The following is a 17,924-nucleotide window of genomic DNA, read 5'->3' as shown; positions in this document are numbered from 1 at the left end:
TTGGCAATTGAGTACAAATTCAAACTGGTTGCAAGATGAATTATGCCATTGCTTGCTAAACTTTTTCAAATGCTTTTGCTCCATACAAAGGAGAAAGGAAGGTAAAATTTTTCATTTCAATGGTCAAGTCAAATTAAGCACAAAGGTTGGGTAATTTAATGGAGTTAGATTTGGATGACAGGGCATTACCAAAGTAGTACTTTTTATTGTTAATTCTACTGATCATTTTTTTTTTTTGAGCTGAATACTATTAAATTTGGTACTAGGTGGTTTGAATTTAATTCAAGAGCTGGACCATATTATAATTCCCTTCCCTTGGACCACCCAAATGACAAAATGTTAAATGAACAATAAGATAGTAGTTTTCTCTTATGTGTTAAACTACCTATAATTTAATACATAATAGTTATAAAACTTGTTGAATTATTCAGAAAATTTTGAATAATTTTTTTATTGTATTTAATTAAATTTTTATATTTTTTATTTTGAATAAAATAAATCTTAATAACTAATCATTGATTAATTATCGTTAGTTGAAAATGTCATTTATCATTTTATGTTTCATGATATTGATGTGATATATTAACATATTATATTGAATAATGACATAATATGTTGATGTGATATAAAGATATGATCATGTGATATTTTTTATTCTCTACCTCAGTATTATATAAATGTAAAAATATAAATGATATTTTGACTAATGACAAGTAGTCAATTATCAATTATAAAAATTTATTTAGCTCAAAATAAAAAAAAAAATTTAATTGAACGTAATAAAAAATATAAATTTATTTGAATATTTTAAAATAATTTTAAGAATTTTTTAAAAAATATTATACCATAATTTAATTAAGAAATTGAGATTAAATGACACGTATATTAAGGATTTGTTTTACTAAATAAGAGAAACTAGAATAGAAATCAGTAAAACAATTTATTCTACTTATTATTTTGTTTAATTTATTTTTCTTCCTTTTAAGTTTATTATAAGATTAATTGAAATAATATTTTACCTTTTATTTCTTAAACCTCATTTCTCTTCCTTTTTCCTTTCCCTTATAGGGCGTAACTGTATAAGGACTTGTTTGTCAAAAAAAGAAAGAAAGAAATATGAAATAGAATCATTATAGATTTAAGGTGGTAATTACCAATTTACCATATTTATATGAGAAAAAAACATTTTTTAGGCATAAATATATAAATCTTAAAAAAGAACAAAAAATTCCCAGGAAACTGGGTGAAGTTGATGGGTCGGGTCAAAACTCAAAAGCCCTGACAATGAGCCAACATGCTCTACAAGAGTACAGGGGGCTACCAACTATTTTGATTTTGAAACCACTAGCAGCCAGTGGGCTACTCAATTAAATAAGATTAATTAAGTTCTCCTAATTTGGCAGTTTCTGAATTAATTAGTCCTATTTTAAAATGAGAAAATTAAGCAAATTAAATATTTTCCTCTAACCAATCATTTAATAGTAAAAATTTTACATTTTTATTAAAAAAGAAAATAAAATAATAAAAAAGGAAATAAGAGAGCAAGTCCCCTCCTTTCCTGGCTCACATGCAGCCTTCCCATATTGGACCCTCTGTCTTTCTCTGACTCTTCTTATTCTTATCTCTTCAAAAAAGGTAAAACAAAATTAAAAAAATTAAAACAAAACCCAAAAATTCATTAAAAAAAACCAAAATTACTTTTTAATTTTTGAAAAAAAAACAAAAATATTTTTTTTTTCTTTTCTCTTCCCTCTTCTTCTCCCTCCAACCCCAAACTCCCAAGCACATTCACAAAAATCTTAATTTCAAATTTCGCCTTTTTAAAATCCATTATCAACTCTATACAGAAAGAAGTAACTTGGGTACTTTATCCTTTCAGTTGTTGATTCCTATTTTTTTTATTAACACTTCTGTTGCTTTTTTTTGGATGGGTTTTCTTGAAAGGTGGGGTTTTGTTTACTTTCTTGTATAGTATAGCTATTCTTTTCTTTGATTCTTTGCCCATCAATTTTTTTTCTTAACTTCTTTACCAGATTCCCCACCTGAGTTTTTTTTTTAGTTACTAGTATTATTTTTATTTGGTTTCACACACCCACATGCATGTTCTTCAGTTTCTCTGATCTGGATTGGATCACAAGGCTCTATTTTTTTTCTTTCTTTTTTCTAATTTGAAGAGGAGTAAGAGAGAAAGAGAAACGGAGAGGTCTTTGGTGGGGTTAAGTGCTTGGAAAATCTCTTCTTTCTTTTCTGGGAGCAATCTTTGGTTGCTTAGAAGAAGAGGAGAAAAAAGGAACAAGGTGAGAGATTTTCTTTTCCTTCTTCCTTTTTGTTGGATCTCTATTTTGGGTCCACAAAGAAGATTCTTTCTTTTTTTTTTCTCCTTCTTGTTTCTGTTATGAAAGTAACAATAGCTGTCTTATTGCATTTCCATCTGAGTGAAATTTGAATTGAGTTTGATTGGTTTTTGGCCAAAATTGCAATGTGCTGCTCATTCTAGTGAAAAATTATGAATTTTGTTTATTCTTTTTCATTTGTTTAGCTTTGTTGGTTTGTACAGAGGAATAGTCTACTTCTGCTGTGCTTGCATTGTTGGGGGTTTTGAATTGAAAATTGAGTTTTCTAGTGTTGAATTATTGAAATTGGGTTTTAACCGGAAGAGCTTTTCTTGGGGTTGTAGCATATTTTGACTCCTGAGGCATGGCGGGTATGGATGTTTCGAGGTATGCACATAGCCCTGTGCACAAGGCTGTTGCCATGAGGGATTATGCCAGTCTCAGGAGGATGCTCGCGGCTCTCCCACGCCTTGGTAACCCAGCTGAGATTCGAACAGAAGCAGCGTCATTGGCTGAGGAAGAGAAGGCTGATGCGATCTCTGCTTTGATTGATAGGCGTGATGTTCCTAACCGGGATACCCCTCTCCACTTGGCTGTTAAACTTGGTGATGAAACTGCAACGGAAATGCTTATGGTTGCCGGTGCTGATTGGAGCTTGCAAAATGAACAAGGATGGAGTGCACTCCAAGAAGCAATTTGTAGTAGGGAGGAGGCTATTGCTATGATTATTGTTCGACATTACCAGCCTTTGGCATGGGCAAAATGGTGTAGAAGGTTGCCTCGCTTGGTGGGAATTATGCGAAGGATGAGAGACTTTTATATGGAAATCACATTCCATTTTGAGAGTTCTGTGATACCTTTCATTTCCAGGATTGCACCTTCAGATACATATAAAATTTGGAAGAGGGGGGCAAATTTGAGAGCTGATATGACTTTGGCTGGATTTGATGGATTCAGAATTCAGCGTTCAGATCAGAGTATTCTTTTCCTAGGTGATGGTTCTGAGGATGGGAAGGTTCCTCCTGGATCGCTTTGCATGATCTCACATAAGGATAAAGAGGTGATAAATGCTTTGGATGGTGCTGGTTCTCAAGCAACTGAGGAAGAGGTTCGACAGGAAGTGGTTGCAATGTCTCAGACTAATATATTCAGGCCTGGGATAGATGTGACACGGGCAGTTCTTTTGCCACAAATGACGTGGAGGCGACAAGAGAAAACAGAAATGGTGGGTGCCTGGAAGGCTAAGGTGTATGATATGCATAATGTCGTTGTTAGCATCAAATCTAGGAGGGTGCCTGGGGCCATGACAGATGATGAGTTCTTTGCAACTTCCAATGAAAACGAAACAGAGAGTGAAGAGCTTGATGAGTTATTGACAGAAGATGAAAGGAGACAACTTGAAGTTGCTCTTAAGTTGGATTCTTCAGAATTATCCAATGAGAATGGTGATGGCATTGTTGGGCATCGTCATAGTTGTTATGAGTCTAGGGAAATTCCTATTGAAGAGTCCAATGGTTATAAAAATGGAGAGACTAAACAGGAAAAGAAAGGATGGTTTGGTGGATGGAGGAAACGGGAGACGAAGCATGAAGTACAGAAGAAGATTGTGCCACCAAGAAGTTCTCTCTGTGTAGATGAAAAGGTGAGTGACCTACTCGGAGATTCTCCATCGGGGAGTCAGATCAAACCTGGTAGACATTCTGTGGAGATTGTGGCGAGGGATGATCATCGGAGGATAAGAGATTCGAGAACATCTACTTCGATGAGTTTGGAGGGTGGAAATCGGCGTAAGGACAGTGGCCGTGAGAATGAGTATAAGAAAGGATTAAGGCCTATTCTTTGGCTTTCACCAAACTTCCCACTACAGACTGAAGAACTCCTGCCATTGCTAGACATTCTTGCAAACAAGGTTAAGGCAATTCGTCGGTTAAGAGAACTGCTCACTACCAAGCTTCCTGCAGGAACTTTCCCAGTCAAGGTATGTTGTTCTCTTTCGCTGTCAGATTGGATTGTTTATCATTGTTATTCCTTTTTGCAATTCTTTTAGTTAAACTTTATGTGCCTTTTGCTTTTACTGTTATTTCTTGTTGTTGTTCAGATTTATGTTGGTTCCCATCAATGCACATGTTTTAATGACCATAGTTTTGTCCTCTGCCTTTTTTATATTTGTTTGATCTTGCCGCTTCTCAATTGCAGGGAAGATGTTTCCTTCTAAAGGGATGTTTGGTGTGACAGATATCTAAGGTTTTGTTTTTTTAAATCGTAGATAGAGCTTTTATTGAAGTATCAGGAAGATAGATGCTTTTCCACATTAAGATGTTAGAATCCATTTAATCTTATAGAAGCCACATTGGGCTTATACATGACTCCTGTAAGATATAAGACCAGGATTTTGGTATCTGCGTGCCTGGAATAAGATGTAGTGGTTTCCTTCTATCTTTTGCTGTATAGACTTGTCAGATAGTAGGGAGGTTATACTTACATTTTTAATTTTGATGGTGCCAGTGCACTGTACTCACTCATCTGTTATTGGGTTCTCTGTGCGAAAAAAAAGAAATAGAGCAGTGGTAGTGGTTATGTGCACTGAATGCTAGTCTTTGCTGTAGTTATCAAGTAATGATTGGGAAATTCAACAAAATAACATCTATGAGAATACTCTGGAGATTTTAGTTTCAGCTTGGATATTTGAGCCTTTATTCCTTGTAGTAGGTATCATGATAGTTTAGTTTGTTCCTTTGGTTCATTTTTTATTGATACAACAAGGACTCCTAGCTGGTGGTGTGTTCGAAAAACTTCTCCCTTGAGATTTTGATGGAGTCCTTATTGCCCAGCATTATCCAACTAAGAAGTGCATGAACTGTGAAACCTTTGACTTTTTGCTAGCTGCTTCAAGTTTGGTTTCTAGTGATCTAGTAATGGAGGGACTTATCGATATAGGTTTCTGACTACAGGCAATTGAAATGGAAATCATATGTTCATATGCATAGCAGGATTGCCTTCTGGTTTTCCCTTTTCATGCTGTGTCTACTTTGTTTGATCTTTGGTTGGTTGAATTGCTCTTTGCTGTAGGCTAAACACTTGCACTCTTTCTGACTTCGCTGTTTCTTGTTCCTTCTTGCTTTAGAAGATCTTGATTTAAGTTTTTATTTTCTCCTATTATTCATTCACTTTTTCTATGCATTTAAAAGCTGCAGTTGTTTGTATGGTGCTAATTCTTATCCTCAATATACTGATGATGTGGTCCAGAAAACTTTATTGTGTCTTGGCATATGTTTCTTGGGCCTAAAAATATGCCCTCTCTCTCTCTTTTACTTAGTCCATTCTGCTCAGTAGCTATATGAAGACTTCCAATAAACTACACCTATTCTCGGACATACATGTTTGTCTTTTAGTTGTTAATTTGTCCATTTGGAGTTCAATTTTGTACCAGATTAAACTTGGTTTTTGACATGATTGTGGCTTTGTGGAGTTCATTTGACCATTGTGCTTGTGCTGTTTCTCAATGTCTCACAAGCAATGCAGTAAACAATCATGTACATGGAATTGAGTACAGGTCATGAAGCACATATTGGCAAAAAGACATTGGACTTGGTTTTGGTTTTCAGATGGCATCCCTGTTTTACAATTAAAAAATGTGGCATTTATTTGTTTGTAAACAAATTTCTAATATCTGGCAAAAAAAAAAATTTCTGAAAGTTAATTTACTTTTTTATATATATATTTTAATTAGGATTCCAAAAATTACTGTAAGAGTAGAAGTTACCTAATTTTATGGAGAAGTATTTAATGTTTAAATGATTTATTAATTATATTTGTGTAAGGAGGGTTGATTTATATAAATGTTAATATATGGGCTCTTGTGGTAGAAAAGATTTACTTTAGAAATTGAAAATCATTGATGGGTATTTGGAGAACAATATTTAAAGTGCTGTTTGTAGAATAATTTAATTGTCAAGAAATGCTACCTTGAAAATTTGAATTAGAAAGAAGAATAGAGTATCCTTAACACACATATTGAATCATTAACATTGAATTACTGTTATGATGAGTGGTCATTTTAAAGTTTATTCTGGTCCATTGGTCAACCTGTTGCTGGATTTCTTCAAGTTATTATCTCTTGTTTTGGTAGCACTATATTATCCTTCATGTTTGTTTCAACTCTCAATGTGGTCAAATTTTGGGTGTCAATGTTATTTCCCAGTTGGTGAGAATGCATCTCCAGACTTGTTAATAGAGGCAAAAATCTTTGAAGATTTTAACTCAGCTATGTATGAAATATACGCACATGGTTAAGCTCAGTAACAAATAATACTTATCCCTTGTCAATATATTGTTTTAACTTTTTACCAAGAAGTCTTCATGGTTGCTCTTAGGTTGCTATCCCTGTGGTTCCAACAATCAGAGTATTGGTTACTTTTACGAAGTTTGAAGAACTACAGCCTGTGGATGAGTTCTCGACACCCCCTTCAAGCCCCACTGCTGTCCAAGAAAGCCCTGCAGTGACAAATTACTCAAGTTCATCTTGGTTTCAGTGGATAAAGGCACCATATCACCGCCCTAGCTCATCCACTTATAATTACAATAAGATAGAAAATCTTCAAGATCCATTTGCTATTCCTCCAGATTATACTTGGATTACAGCTGAAGCAAAGAAAAAGAAGATGCAGGAGAAGAGCAAATCAAAGAAAGGTAAGAGTCAGAATCATTGAAGGCAGGCTAAGAACCAGATGTAAACAAGTTCTTAGCTTTCTAAAGGAACTCCAGCAGATACCAAACAGGAAATAGTGTTTCATTAATCTTTAAAAATTGTGTTTCTGTTAGTGGAAAAGGAAATAGAAAAATAGATAATTGGGGCTGTGTTCTATGAAGTGGATGATCCCTTCTGTCTTGGGAAAATTTGGTATATCATTGTGGGGGTGGAAAAAAAGGTGGAAATAGAATGTGATTCTTACAGCATTTGCTTGGCATTTGGTGGGATGTTACACTCGTTGGATTACTGATTTACATCATGACGTGTGACTAACTTTTGACAACAGTTACTGACAGAATTGGCAAAGTTTTATTTCTGGCAGCCGAGTCAATTTTTTACTACTACCTGTTTCAGTATTTTTGTAACCATTTTTAGATCATTTGTTTTAATAGGCTATGGCTTCTCCTTGTGTAATGTGTCTTTTTGTGTTTGTTCTCCTGCTCTTCCTGATTCCAATTAAAAATCTCCTACCTGTTTTATTTCACTTTTATCTTTATTTCTTTTGTTTTTTGTGTACCATGGAGCACAAAATCGTCCAAACGAACCCTGCATCTGTGCTGTTGTAAAGAAACTTTGTCCTAAATTTCTCTGATGAAGGGCTGATTTATGATTGGTGGAGCATTCTTGAATCTAAGGTGACGTTTGGTAGACTGCAAGTGGGAGGCATTTCTTGCAATTAGATTGCAGGGAAGCATATTGTAGCGTTTGGTTGATGTTTTGAGGATGAGAAAATAATCCCTCGGCAATATGATTGCAAGGAGGGAAAGTTACTTTCCCTCTGTAAATGGAAAGTAAAAATATCTTTATTCTCCAATTTAACTTCTTGACCTTTCTTTACTCCTTGCCTTCTTCACTTTCTCCCTTCCTTCTTGCCTTTTTTTCCTTCTTCTCACCATTCGTAGGAAAGGTAGTTCATCACCGGCACATTTAGATCGAATTTCATCATCAAATTTAAAAATTGGAGAGATTGAAACTTAGGTTTTATGAAACTCTAATTCAAATTTTCTTAAAATTTGAAAATATGTTGAGAAAAATTTATGTTTTTGATATCAAAAATTGAAAAAAAAAACTTTTAAACGGTTTAGAATCAATGAAATTTACTAAAAAATTGAGAAAATTTGAGAGGAAAAGTTGTTTGGATAAAGAGAAAGAATGCATCAGGAACACTTAAAATAATATATCTATCGATAGATGAAAATATTTATTGATAAATTACGTTCAAACTTAATAGTGGGTATCTACCTATCAGATTTTTTTTTTGAATAATTTTTTATTTTTAATTTTTATAAGTTAAAGGTGAAAATAAATATTTAGCAATTTTACATATTTTAATATTTAAATAATTAATATAAAAATACTATATTAATTTTCAATGTTATTATTTATTATTTTAATTACTTAAAGTTGAAAAGTCAAATTTTATATTAAAAATTATAAATTTATTCAATTTATATGTTTTTTTATATATAAAGATAATTTTATAAATTCATATTACATTCCCAATAAAGTGTTTTCAAATCAAACACTACAATGTAATCTTCTGAACAATCATATTCCCAGCAATCATCACTTTTTCTTATTATATCAAACGCGGTAAAATTATATTCTTAACAATTACATTTTCAATCATCACATTCCCAGCAATATACCAAACGCAATCTAATTCATGAATATGATTAAAGTTGGGATACAAAATGGGACCTAATGACAAGTCTTGTTCTCAATTAACATGTTCCTTAGCACTATCATAGAGTCAATTTCTGTTTCTACCTGAATCATTGCTTATTCTTAATGCTGAGAATGTTGGAAATACAATTGGAAGGATTCGTTTAAATGTAGAGCAAAAACTTATTAGTATAACAGTGAATTGGGTTTTGACGCACAGAGTCTTTGGTCTGGCCGTCTTCTCTTTCATTGAATTACCAAGTAATTATAAGGTTCTTGACCTTGCATCCTCTTAGTGCTTAGGACACACCCTGCTCTTTGATGGGTGTTGCTATTTCATTCGAAGGAAGAATTGATAAAAAAAAAAAAAAAATTGTTTCTTTCCTATGCCTCCCAGTGTGGCATTGGCTGCTAAAACAACACATCAAGCAAAGCTAAGGCTTCATCATTCTCCTTTTTCTTTATTTTTTTGGAATGATGGAGTGGTTTTTATGTGCTATGCACTTTTGTTTTGGATCATGAATTTTTGTTGCAGAGTTGGTTTACATAGAGAAAATTGTTTCCGAAGTTTGATTACTACCATAACTGTGATTGCAAACATTGTGGCAACCACATATTTGCTAGATCTGTCACTTTTTGCTAACCTTCTTACACAAGTAGCATTGCAATTTTATTCTTTATCCCGGGTTCTAGCCAAAGCAAGGGTGTTCCATCATTTCAGATTCATTTATCATTCCTGTTTAGCAGACTATTAAACTTTTCAATACTGTTTTGTAACTCTTCCAACTTCTATTTGTATGATGAATCCTTTAAGTTTTTGAAAACCAAGGAATTTGATTATGCTGCTGCCATGTGGTAATGTGGCCACCCAAGTATATGAAGACAAGTCCATTAGTTTAATGTTTCTTTTTAAAAAGTAAAGTGACAACATTCAATCAAATATAAAGCATCTTAGCAATCATGTTTTCTGTTAGTGCTTGCTGAGGCGTGTGCATTTATGCTATGATTGTGGTAATGAGCAAAGATTTCGATAACTTGTCTTTTAGGGGACCTACAAGGATCTGCAACCCCCATAGTAATGTCAAGTTAGCCAAGGCCAAGCTTGTTCAAATAGGTAAAGAGAAACTTGGGATTTGCAGGGAAATTTTCAGTTGCAAGCCTGCTCCATTGGCACTTGTCAAGATCATGAATAAACAAGAACATTCTAGCTTTCAAAAATTTCAAGGTTAATTGAAGATTTTGATGCAAAGTAAAGAAAAATTTTTATCAGCTTCTGGGATGCTGCAGTAATTCCCATATGATTTTGAACTCATTTGATCACTAGATTCACTTACCAAGGGGCCACTTAATTAACACATGCACCTAAAAAGAAGAAGAAACATATGCACCTGTTCTGAAATAATTATGACCAATTTGCTTTTGTTTTGCTTTGAGGGTGGGGTAGGGGAACACTCAAAATTAACACCCCCCCACTGGAGAAGTGGCCCTGCCTCTTCTCCCCATGCCCCAGATTTAAAGACATTGATTGAACAATGAAGACTCTTGTGGGCACTCAAACAGCAAAAATCAATTTTCATGCATTCCTTAACCCTAAACGAATCTGGCTGCACTTAACACAAATCTGTCCGCAAATGCATCCCCTACTTTGATCAGATAGCCGATCATTTGTTAGAGTTAAATCAGTTTGGGGCATTGACAGATCTGGTGTACCGTCTCAGTGCTGTGTATTTCTATCACTTTCTACATCAAGATGTGGGGAATTTGATTTTTATTCATCTTGCATTTCTGAAATCTACAAATCTGGCTAATAATGAATAGGCAACATTTTTGCACTAAGCAGTAGAAGGTTCATATAAATGTTCTATACAATTTTCATCCAGGATCACAAAGTCGCTAAGGTCATCTTGAAGAAGGACATTACCTACCAGGCATGTTACTTCATTGAATCGCACAAACGCAAGAGTTCCTAACTCCCTCGAGCTCTCCATCATCTGACACACTTTTATGATAACAAACAAAGAATAAGGAAATGTAGAAACTTGGTTTAAGCTTAAACTATATGAAAGGTAATGCTAACAAGTATCCTGACAACACTCGTTGCATTGCTATATATCTGAAAGTATTTTCATATTAAAAGGCAGTGATTATTTTCGATGTCTAAACTCAAAAATTCAGTTAAACAATAAGCTTAACAAGTGTCCTGGTTAACAAGACCCTATGTGAAATTTAGTGGTCAACTAGCTGCGCCATTTCTCTTTCTATCCTCACTGGATTCATCATTGTAAGGCTGCTAGTTGCTGTAAATGTGAAACACATGCGACCTTTTGTTGTCCCTGCCATGTTTCATTTCATAAATGTCCTGAAAATTCAAACTAGCACAAATTGTTTATTGCAGAAGGTCTTACCTAATGTAAATTAGTGGCTAGCTAGCTAGTAGCTACTTACAGGGTTAATCATAAAAGAGTAAAGAGCTGCACTTTTACCTGAAAGGTAGGTTTTTCTAAATTCCAAATTCTTAAACTCATAGGTGTTTAGGTTTAAAGTAGCTCAGACATCCACAATTTACCCATGCAAGTGAGATTCTAGCTATGCAGTATAAATTTACACAAAAAATTTAGGTAGACTGGTAGGGGGAGAGAAATTTTTACCTTGGCTCAAACTCCTGAACATGAGCAATATCTTTTCCATGAGCATCTGGCCAACTCACTTTCCTCCTTTCTGTCTTTAACTGATTCTCCTGATCTACTGTAGTAGGTTTCTTGAGATTACTCTTGCGAGTGGGAATCAGTTCAATGTGAGGCCCATTATAAGTCCCACTGCATCCACTGTTGCTGCCACCACTTCCATTGCTGATCCTGTCTTGGCCTTGTGATTCATCATTACCAACTTCTTCCATGACCCCATCTTTCTTTTCCACAGCAGACCGTTTCTTGATGTTGCTGCTACCACTGCTTCTGCTGTTCTCTTGATCACCTTTGCTATCAAAATTCCTCGATGGTACATAGCAAGAGCACACTAAAGCGGTGCACCTGTTCTGCGCCGACGCCGCCAGGAGTGCAGACGAACAAGCTTAAATCCTTTCTATATATCCTGATACCATGACCAGAACCCAGCTTTATTTATTATAGCTATTTGATCAACCAAAAAAAAAATGGCGAAGAAATATATTCTATATATTAGTAAGAAGGTTGTCTCCAAATGATTATAACTTTGCTTTACATGGAAGAGATTGGAAAACAGCTTAATTCTTTGGGAGGTCGGAGATCTATGCAATGGAATTTTCAGGTTGAGAAAAGATGCAAGAATGGATATACAAGGAAGCGCAATTATGTATGATATAGCTCCCCCCACTCAAAGTTGTTTTCTTTTGCTTTTGCCCTTAGCACTCATTAGTGAGGTGAAAATGGGTGAAACAAAAAGGATTGGGGTGCTCACAGCCCCCCCTCCCCTCAACTTTTGACTGTTTTTGTGTGGGGGATGTTTTCATTGTTTGTTATTAGTTTGGGATAGGCATCTCATCTTTTCCCTTTCTTCATTTTGTTTTGCTTTTCATGGCACCAGCCTGCAATTAGTATGTGGTAAAGGGAGGAAATAATTATAGTTTCACAGGACACATTGAAAATAAAGGAAAGGAGAGAATTATTTCTTAGCCTTCTTTTTCTTTGCAAGGTGTCCTTGTTTATATATGTATATGCTTTGTGTTGTTTAGGGGGTTGGGAGGGGGCCTAACTTTTTTTTCTATGTGTTCAAAGTAATGTTTATATATTAACATCAAACATCACTTCTTTCACTTCCATTTTAGTCTTCATTGATGTCATGAGAGGCTGTTCCAAAGATTCTTAATTCAATAGTAGCTACTTACAAAACAGTTTTACTCATTTAATTATCACTTATTTTCGTACATTAGTTTGCACAAATTAAACTGCTTTGTTATTAACAAAATAACTCATCAACTTTATATATATATATATATATTTAGTCCATCGTACGTGCATCTAATTCAATTTTATGCCCCATGTTATATATATGTTGAATTATTATTTAGTTAATTTTACATACAAATTTTAATAGTTATATAATATATTTCAAATTTATTTAATTATAATTGAAATTTTTATCTTTTAAATATAACTTCAACAAAAAGGAAAGAAAAAACAGAAATGAATATTTTTCATGATGGATCAATAGTGTTTACAACATTTAGTAATTGATCAATTTTGAAATGAATGAATTATCGTAATTGTATAAAATTTTAAATTTCTTCAAAATTCAGAAAAAAAAAAGAAAAAGAAAAAGAAAAGAAGTTCGAATATATAAATCTTGGCCAGCTCTCCCAATCATGTTTACAGGAAAACATGCTTTTACCCTTTCTGCATCTTTTTGATTTCTACACATTAGCTGCTAGGTTCTAGCTCGACCATGTGCAATAATATCACCCTAAAAGGCTTGGAGATGCCATGTTACTTGGTCAGACCAAATTATTTTTTCTCTCCAAAATTATAACTCTGGGACAATGTAGTTAGACGAGATTAATGTTTTTACCACTTCCTTAAAATGGATACAATGAATGGAGTTCATAGAATCCAAACACTTTTGGAGTAAACAAATTTACAACTTATTCTTAGTTTGTTTTATGTATGACTTATAATGGGTTTTATGTATATGATGATAAGATTTAGGATGACATTTAATAGATATTGTTTAAATTTTTTTATATATTTTTTAATTTTTTAGAGAGAGAGAAAATAAAAAATAATTATGTAAATTTTTTCTCAATTTTTTCTTTGCAAAAGTTTTCCTCCATACTTGTCACCTCCACAAACGCAAGAAAGTTTTCTTTGCAAGAGGATTTTATTTTCTTTTCTCGTGCATTTTTCATGAATCAAACGGGCCTAAAGCGCTTGTCCAGGGTCCAATGCACACACATAAGACGGCCCATAAAAAGCCCATACAGATCCAATTATATTTGGGCTCAACATTTGTGCAGATCCAATAGGCTTTTGGACAAAATCAATCCAGTCACTCCTGTCGCTTCAAAGTTCGGCAACTCTCTCTCGGCGATACGCAGGGCATTTCGATGATGAACAGGTGCAAATTCATCCAAAAAGTTAACTGATCTCCTTTCTTGTTTTTACACTTGTGCAAATTAAGATCCTTTTTCAGTGCTTATTTCGCTGAGTTATATGGTATTTTTATGTTTATTAATGATGGATTATCGGCTATAAAAACAGGATTGTCGCCAGAAACTTTGGCTCCAATGTTTATAGATTGAGAATTCCTTGGAGACCTTTCTCTAATGATGCAGCCTCAAATCTATCTAGCTCAAATGCCGGTAACCCTGCAAATGTAATCTTTTTTTTTACAAAAATAATTTTGCTTACTTTAATTTTCTGGATTTATTTTACATTTTAATGGTTTTTCGACTTTAAATGTGGTTAATTTTACCTTTGATCATTGATTCAGTAGCTTTATTATTATTAAAGTGGTGGATTAAGCTGGCCAGTTTTTTAACATTGTAGGAGGGTGAAGGTCAACAATATGACATTGCGATTGTTGGAGGTGGCATGGTTGGCCTGGCTCTTGCTTGTTCCTTAGGTAGCTAAATTGTTTACATTAACCATACATTTTCATTTTTTCTGTTATGCAATTTATTTGTTCAAGACAGATATGATTCACAATAGGCACTACATGCATGATATTACAAACATGGATGCTGGTGACACTTATAAATATGTATAATTAGATGTTTCGTAATCTATATAGAGTATGTTCTTTTTAATGAGAATAAAATTCGGAGATGATGATCTGTTTACTATGTTAATATGCAGCTAGCAGACCATTAACGAAACATTTGAATGTTGCCATCATTGATAGCAATCCGGCTTTGGGGAGAAAACACTTCATTAAGAAAGAAGACCTCCCTGATCCCAGGGTCAGTACAGTAACACCAGCGACTATATCTTTCTTCAAAGGTAATAATATAATGTGTTTTTCATTTTTCACCTAATTCTGAGCCAATTTTAATCCTTATGTTTTGTTTTTCTGAACATTTTGCAGAGCTCAATAAATGGTTTTGTACTAGCATCCTGTGAAACATTGAAAAATGAAATTTGAAATCGAAAGTTAAAATTGTTTTTGTTTTAGACACCGGTATAGGTTTATGATGCCAGCAATGATTTGATAAATTAAAGATAATTATCTTACGACTATTATTCTTTTAGACCCTCCATCTGTAAAGGAGCGTACAGGCAAGAGAAACCATTTGCCTAATTGATTATTAGATATTGCTTTGACAAGTTGATATTTTCCCTTAATTAGTTATAACGCCCCATGCTTGTTTGCCATGTTTATTTTGCTTTCTATAACAGTGGTTGTATACCTTGCAGATATTGGTGCTTGGCAATACGTTGAACAGCATCGACATGCCTATTTTGATAAGATGCAGGTGCTGGCTTTTTTATTTTCTCTTTTTAAGATAATGTCTTTTTTTTCGTCAACTTTCAATGCTATCATTCATTCTCTTGTCTGAAACATGAACTAGCATGCCACTTAACATGTCTTATTTCCATGGACATCGTTTGTTTTTAAATGACACCAAGAATGTCTTGAATAAAAAAATTTCTAACAGTTTTATTGTGATCTGCTATAGGTTTGGGATTATACTGGCTTAGGTTACACAAAATACAATGCGAGGGATGCAAACAAAGAAGTACTCGGGTAAGCACCTACTTAAATCTAAAGAGGCAACTCTTGTTATCTTTTAGATGCTAATGCCTACATGCTGGTTTTGGATTCTGTCTTTAGGTGTGTGGTGGAGAATAAGGTGCTACTTAGTTCTCTGTTGTCATGTGTGCAGGTATTGATAAGTTATGCAACTTTTAGCATAATTACTGTGTCTTATTCTATGGTCATGGTTTTTACAGACACAATTGAACCAAGGTAAATTAAATATTTTCAGGATACAGATTTGCAGAAGAAAATCTACCCATCAAGATTGACTTCAATGTCTATACTACCAAATTCTTCATCCTTGGAAGAAGACAGCACAGCATCAGAGACAGCATTGTTTACTTATGGGCGTTTAGCTAAGCTGGAACTGGAGGATGGACATAGTGTATATGCGAAGTTGGTGGTAATTGAACTTGCACCTGGATGAGTTAGATTGTCCATTACGAATATAATAGGATAAAAGCTTTGTGTGATATCTATTTACAAATTTTCTGGATGACATTACTTTTCATTAGTAAAATTTTATTGGTGTCAAGTTACATGCAATTCATCTCAGGTAGGAGCAGATGGGGGAAAATCACGAGTTAGAGAGTTAGCAGGATTCAGAACAACTGGATGGAACTACTCACAGAATGCCATCATATGTACAGTAGAACATGCTGTAGAAAATCATTGTGCATGGCAGAGGTTTCTACCTGCTGGTCCCATTGCACTTTTGCCAATAGGTGATAAGTTTAGCAATATTGTTTGGACTATGAACCCAAAAGAGTCATCAGAGTTCAAATCAATGAGTGAGGATGACTTTCTGAAAGCCGTAAATCATGCTCTGGATTATGGTTATGGCCCTCATCCTACATCAAGCTTATTGGGTAACACAGACATTTTTTCTTGGTTCAAAGGAGATATCACCATGTCAGCTCGTGATTGCTTTGAAGTTCCACCAAATGTAGCCAAGTTGGCCTCTGAAAGAATGGTTTTCCCATTATCCTTACGGCATGCTAGTGACTATGCATCCAAGCGTGTTGTTCTAATTGGTGATGCGGCACATACTGTGCATCCTTTGGCTGGCCAAGGAGTAAATTTGGGTTTTGGAGATGCATCTATTCTTTCAAGTATAATTTCCGAGGGTATTGCAGTTGGCACAGACATTGGGGAGGTATGTATAGGACAAACCATTCTTATAAGACATGATGAATCTGGTTATCATTTCTAGATTTAGACTTTGGCAACCAGTTCTTCCTCTTTCTTTCTAGAAAAGAATCAGAATAACGCTGTTGTGATGCTCAATTACGTATCACTAAATGGTGGTGTTTCAACTTTTTCAGGTATCACTATTGAAGAAATATGAAGCAGACAGAAAACCGGCGAATGTTATGATGATGGCAGTCCTGGATGGTTTCCAGAAGGCATACTCTGTTGACTTTGGTCCTTTAAATATCCTACGAGCTGCAGCATTTCATGGGGCTCACTATATTTCACCACTTAAAAAGAGCATCATCTCTTATGCCTCGGGGGAGCACAGATTGCCACTATTTTCTTGAAGACCTTGATAAATGTGATTGCAAAAACTAGGTAATCACACATAAATTAAGTAGAGTTTTCCTTTTATCATCTTGTACAGGAGTAATTTGTTATCAGGAAACATTAAAAGAATAATTGTAAAATGTAACTGTGATCACAAGAACTGTAGAAGCATTATTTCATGCATTTTACTTTGGTCAAGGGTGTATTTCTTAGACAAAATGATTCATTCATCTTTTTCCTTTAAAAAAAATGGGAAAAAAAAAACCATAGTAGCCCCTAATACAGTTATTCTGATTCATCCGAAAGGAGTTGAAACCAACAAAGAGGTATCACATTCCTTGTGGATTTCAAAGGAGGCTAGGTGTGGAATGATTCATCCTCATGCAGCTAAGAATTTCCAATCATGTTTTCTTTTTTCTCCTTTTAATTGGATTCTATTCTCTGGTGACAAACTTCTTAACTTTAGCTTAATCAGAAAAGAGATTAGGAGGAAAAGATAGAAAATTTGAGGTTAAGCATTTACTTCTTATGAGCTCTTTGATAGATGTAAGATGTGGTTACCAGTTGATCATTGACTCACTAGGAAGAGAATCCATTTCATGTTCATATTCAGCATCATTTTCATCAGATTCTCAGTTTGCTAGGAATTCTAACTTTTTCCCATTCATATTGTTTCTTCTCAGCTTATACATACCAGAATCTGAAAAGCCAAAACATTGTGGATTCAGGGTCATGGAACTAGCTTTAGTTCATCATTTAGATCCGCCTCAACTGTTATTATACTTTGTTTTTTCTTGGTAAATGCTTACAGTAGAGATATCAGTTTTGCCAGAAAAAATTCAACTCGATAGTGTTCTGTATGGTAGTAGATGTATTTTTTTTTTATATAATTTGTTTCATTGTGAAACCTCAGTGCAACAATA

General features: G+C 34.3%; 3 protein-coding genes across 5 annotated transcripts; 2 read left to right on the top strand and 1 right to left on the bottom strand.

Annotated features, from left to right (window-relative positions):
• Positions 1 to 1,560: 1,560 nt before the first annotated feature.
• LOC18602779 (uncharacterized) lies at positions 1,561 to 7,300 on the top strand. 2 transcript variants are annotated; one of them, XM_007034378.3, is made up of 3 exons: positions 1,561 to 2,297; positions 2,558 to 4,311; positions 6,707 to 7,300. In XM_007034378.3, exons 2-3 carry the CDS (start codon positions 2,698 to 2,700, stop codon positions 7,040 to 7,042), a joined length of 1,950 nt encoding a protein of 649 aa, XP_007034440.1. In that variant the 5' UTR covers positions 1,561 to 2,297; positions 2,558 to 2,697; the 3' UTR covers positions 7,043 to 7,300. The 2 variants fall into 2 exon arrangements, with proteins under 2 accessions (XP_007034440.1, XP_007034441.2); XM_007034379.3 differs by having other exon boundaries at positions 6,688 to 6,993.
• A 3,201-nt stretch (positions 7,301 to 10,501) lies between these two features.
• Positions 10,502 to 12,325, bottom strand: LOC18602778 (uncharacterized). Its single transcript, XM_018118920.2, has 2 exons — positions 11,397 to 12,325; positions 10,502 to 10,747 (listed from the first exon to the last, which is right to left on the bottom strand). Exons 1-2 carry the CDS (start codon positions 11,642 to 11,644, stop codon positions 10,687 to 10,689), a joined length of 309 nt encoding a protein of 102 aa, XP_017974409.1. The 5' UTR covers positions 11,645 to 12,325; the 3' UTR covers positions 10,502 to 10,686.
• Positions 12,326 to 13,748: 1,423 nt separating this feature from the next.
• LOC18602777 (FAD/NAD(P)-binding oxidoreductase family protein) lies at positions 13,749 to 17,864 on the top strand. Of its 2 annotated transcripts, XR_016025899.1 has the most exons (12): positions 13,749 to 13,836; positions 13,980 to 14,094; positions 14,268 to 14,343; positions 14,577 to 14,720; positions 15,135 to 15,193; positions 15,398 to 15,465; positions 15,553 to 15,604; positions 15,707 to 15,880; positions 16,034 to 16,633; positions 16,803 to 17,049; positions 17,308 to 17,362; positions 17,685 to 17,864. XR_016025899.1 is itself a non-coding variant. In XM_007034372.3 (11 exons), the coding sequence occupies exons 1-10, from the start codon at positions 13,826 to 13,828 to the stop codon at positions 17,016 to 17,018; spliced, it is 1,515 nt and encodes a 504-aa protein (XP_007034434.1). In that variant the 5' UTR covers positions 13,749 to 13,825; the 3' UTR covers positions 17,019 to 17,049; positions 17,685 to 17,864. The 2 variants fall into 2 exon arrangements, 1 of the variants encoding a protein (XP_007034434.1); XM_007034372.3 differs by lacking the exon at positions 17,308 to 17,362.
• Positions 17,865 to 17,924: the final 60 nt, after the last annotated feature.

This window comes from Theobroma cacao, chromosome 4 (genome assembly GCF_053813885.1).
Source record: "Theobroma cacao isolate CCN51 chromosome 4, ASM5381388v1, whole genome shotgun sequence".
NCBI lineage: Eukaryota > Viridiplantae > Streptophyta > Magnoliopsida > Malvales > Malvaceae > Theobroma > Theobroma cacao.
The sequence above is the reverse complement of the archived record's forward strand: the minus strand, read 5'-3'. Positions and strand labels throughout refer to the sequence as shown.

What these genes read in the sequence shown, in the direction of transcription:
- LOC18602779 (XM_007034378.3), top strand. Translation starts at nt 2,698, where the DNA reads ATGGCGGGTATGGATGTTTCGAGGTATGCACATAGCCCTGTGCACAAG. An exon ending in CAGGAACTTTCCCAGTCAAG is followed by an intron (nt 4,312 to 6,706) that starts GTATGTTGTTCT and finishes GGTTGCTCTTAG; the next exon opens with GTTGCTATCCCTGTGGTTCC.
- LOC18602778 (XM_018118920.2), bottom strand. Translation starts at nt 11,644, where the DNA reads ATGGAAGAAGTTGGTAATGATGAATCACAAGGCCAAGACAGGATCAGC. An exon ending in GTTCAGGAGTTTGAGCCAAG is followed by an intron (nt 10,748 to 11,396) that starts GTAAAAATTTCT and finishes TTATCATAAAAG; the next exon opens with TGTGTCAGATGATGGAGAGC.
- LOC18602777 (XM_007034372.3), top strand. An exon ending in ATGCCGGTAACCCTGCAAAT is followed by an intron (nt 14,095 to 14,267) that starts GTAATCTTTTTT and finishes TTAACATTGTAG; the next exon opens with GAGGGTGAAGGTCAACAATA. An exon ending in GTGTATATGCGAAGTTGGTG is followed by an intron (nt 15,881 to 16,033) that starts GTAATTGAACTT and finishes AATTCATCTCAG; the next exon opens with GTAGGAGCAGATGGGGGAAA.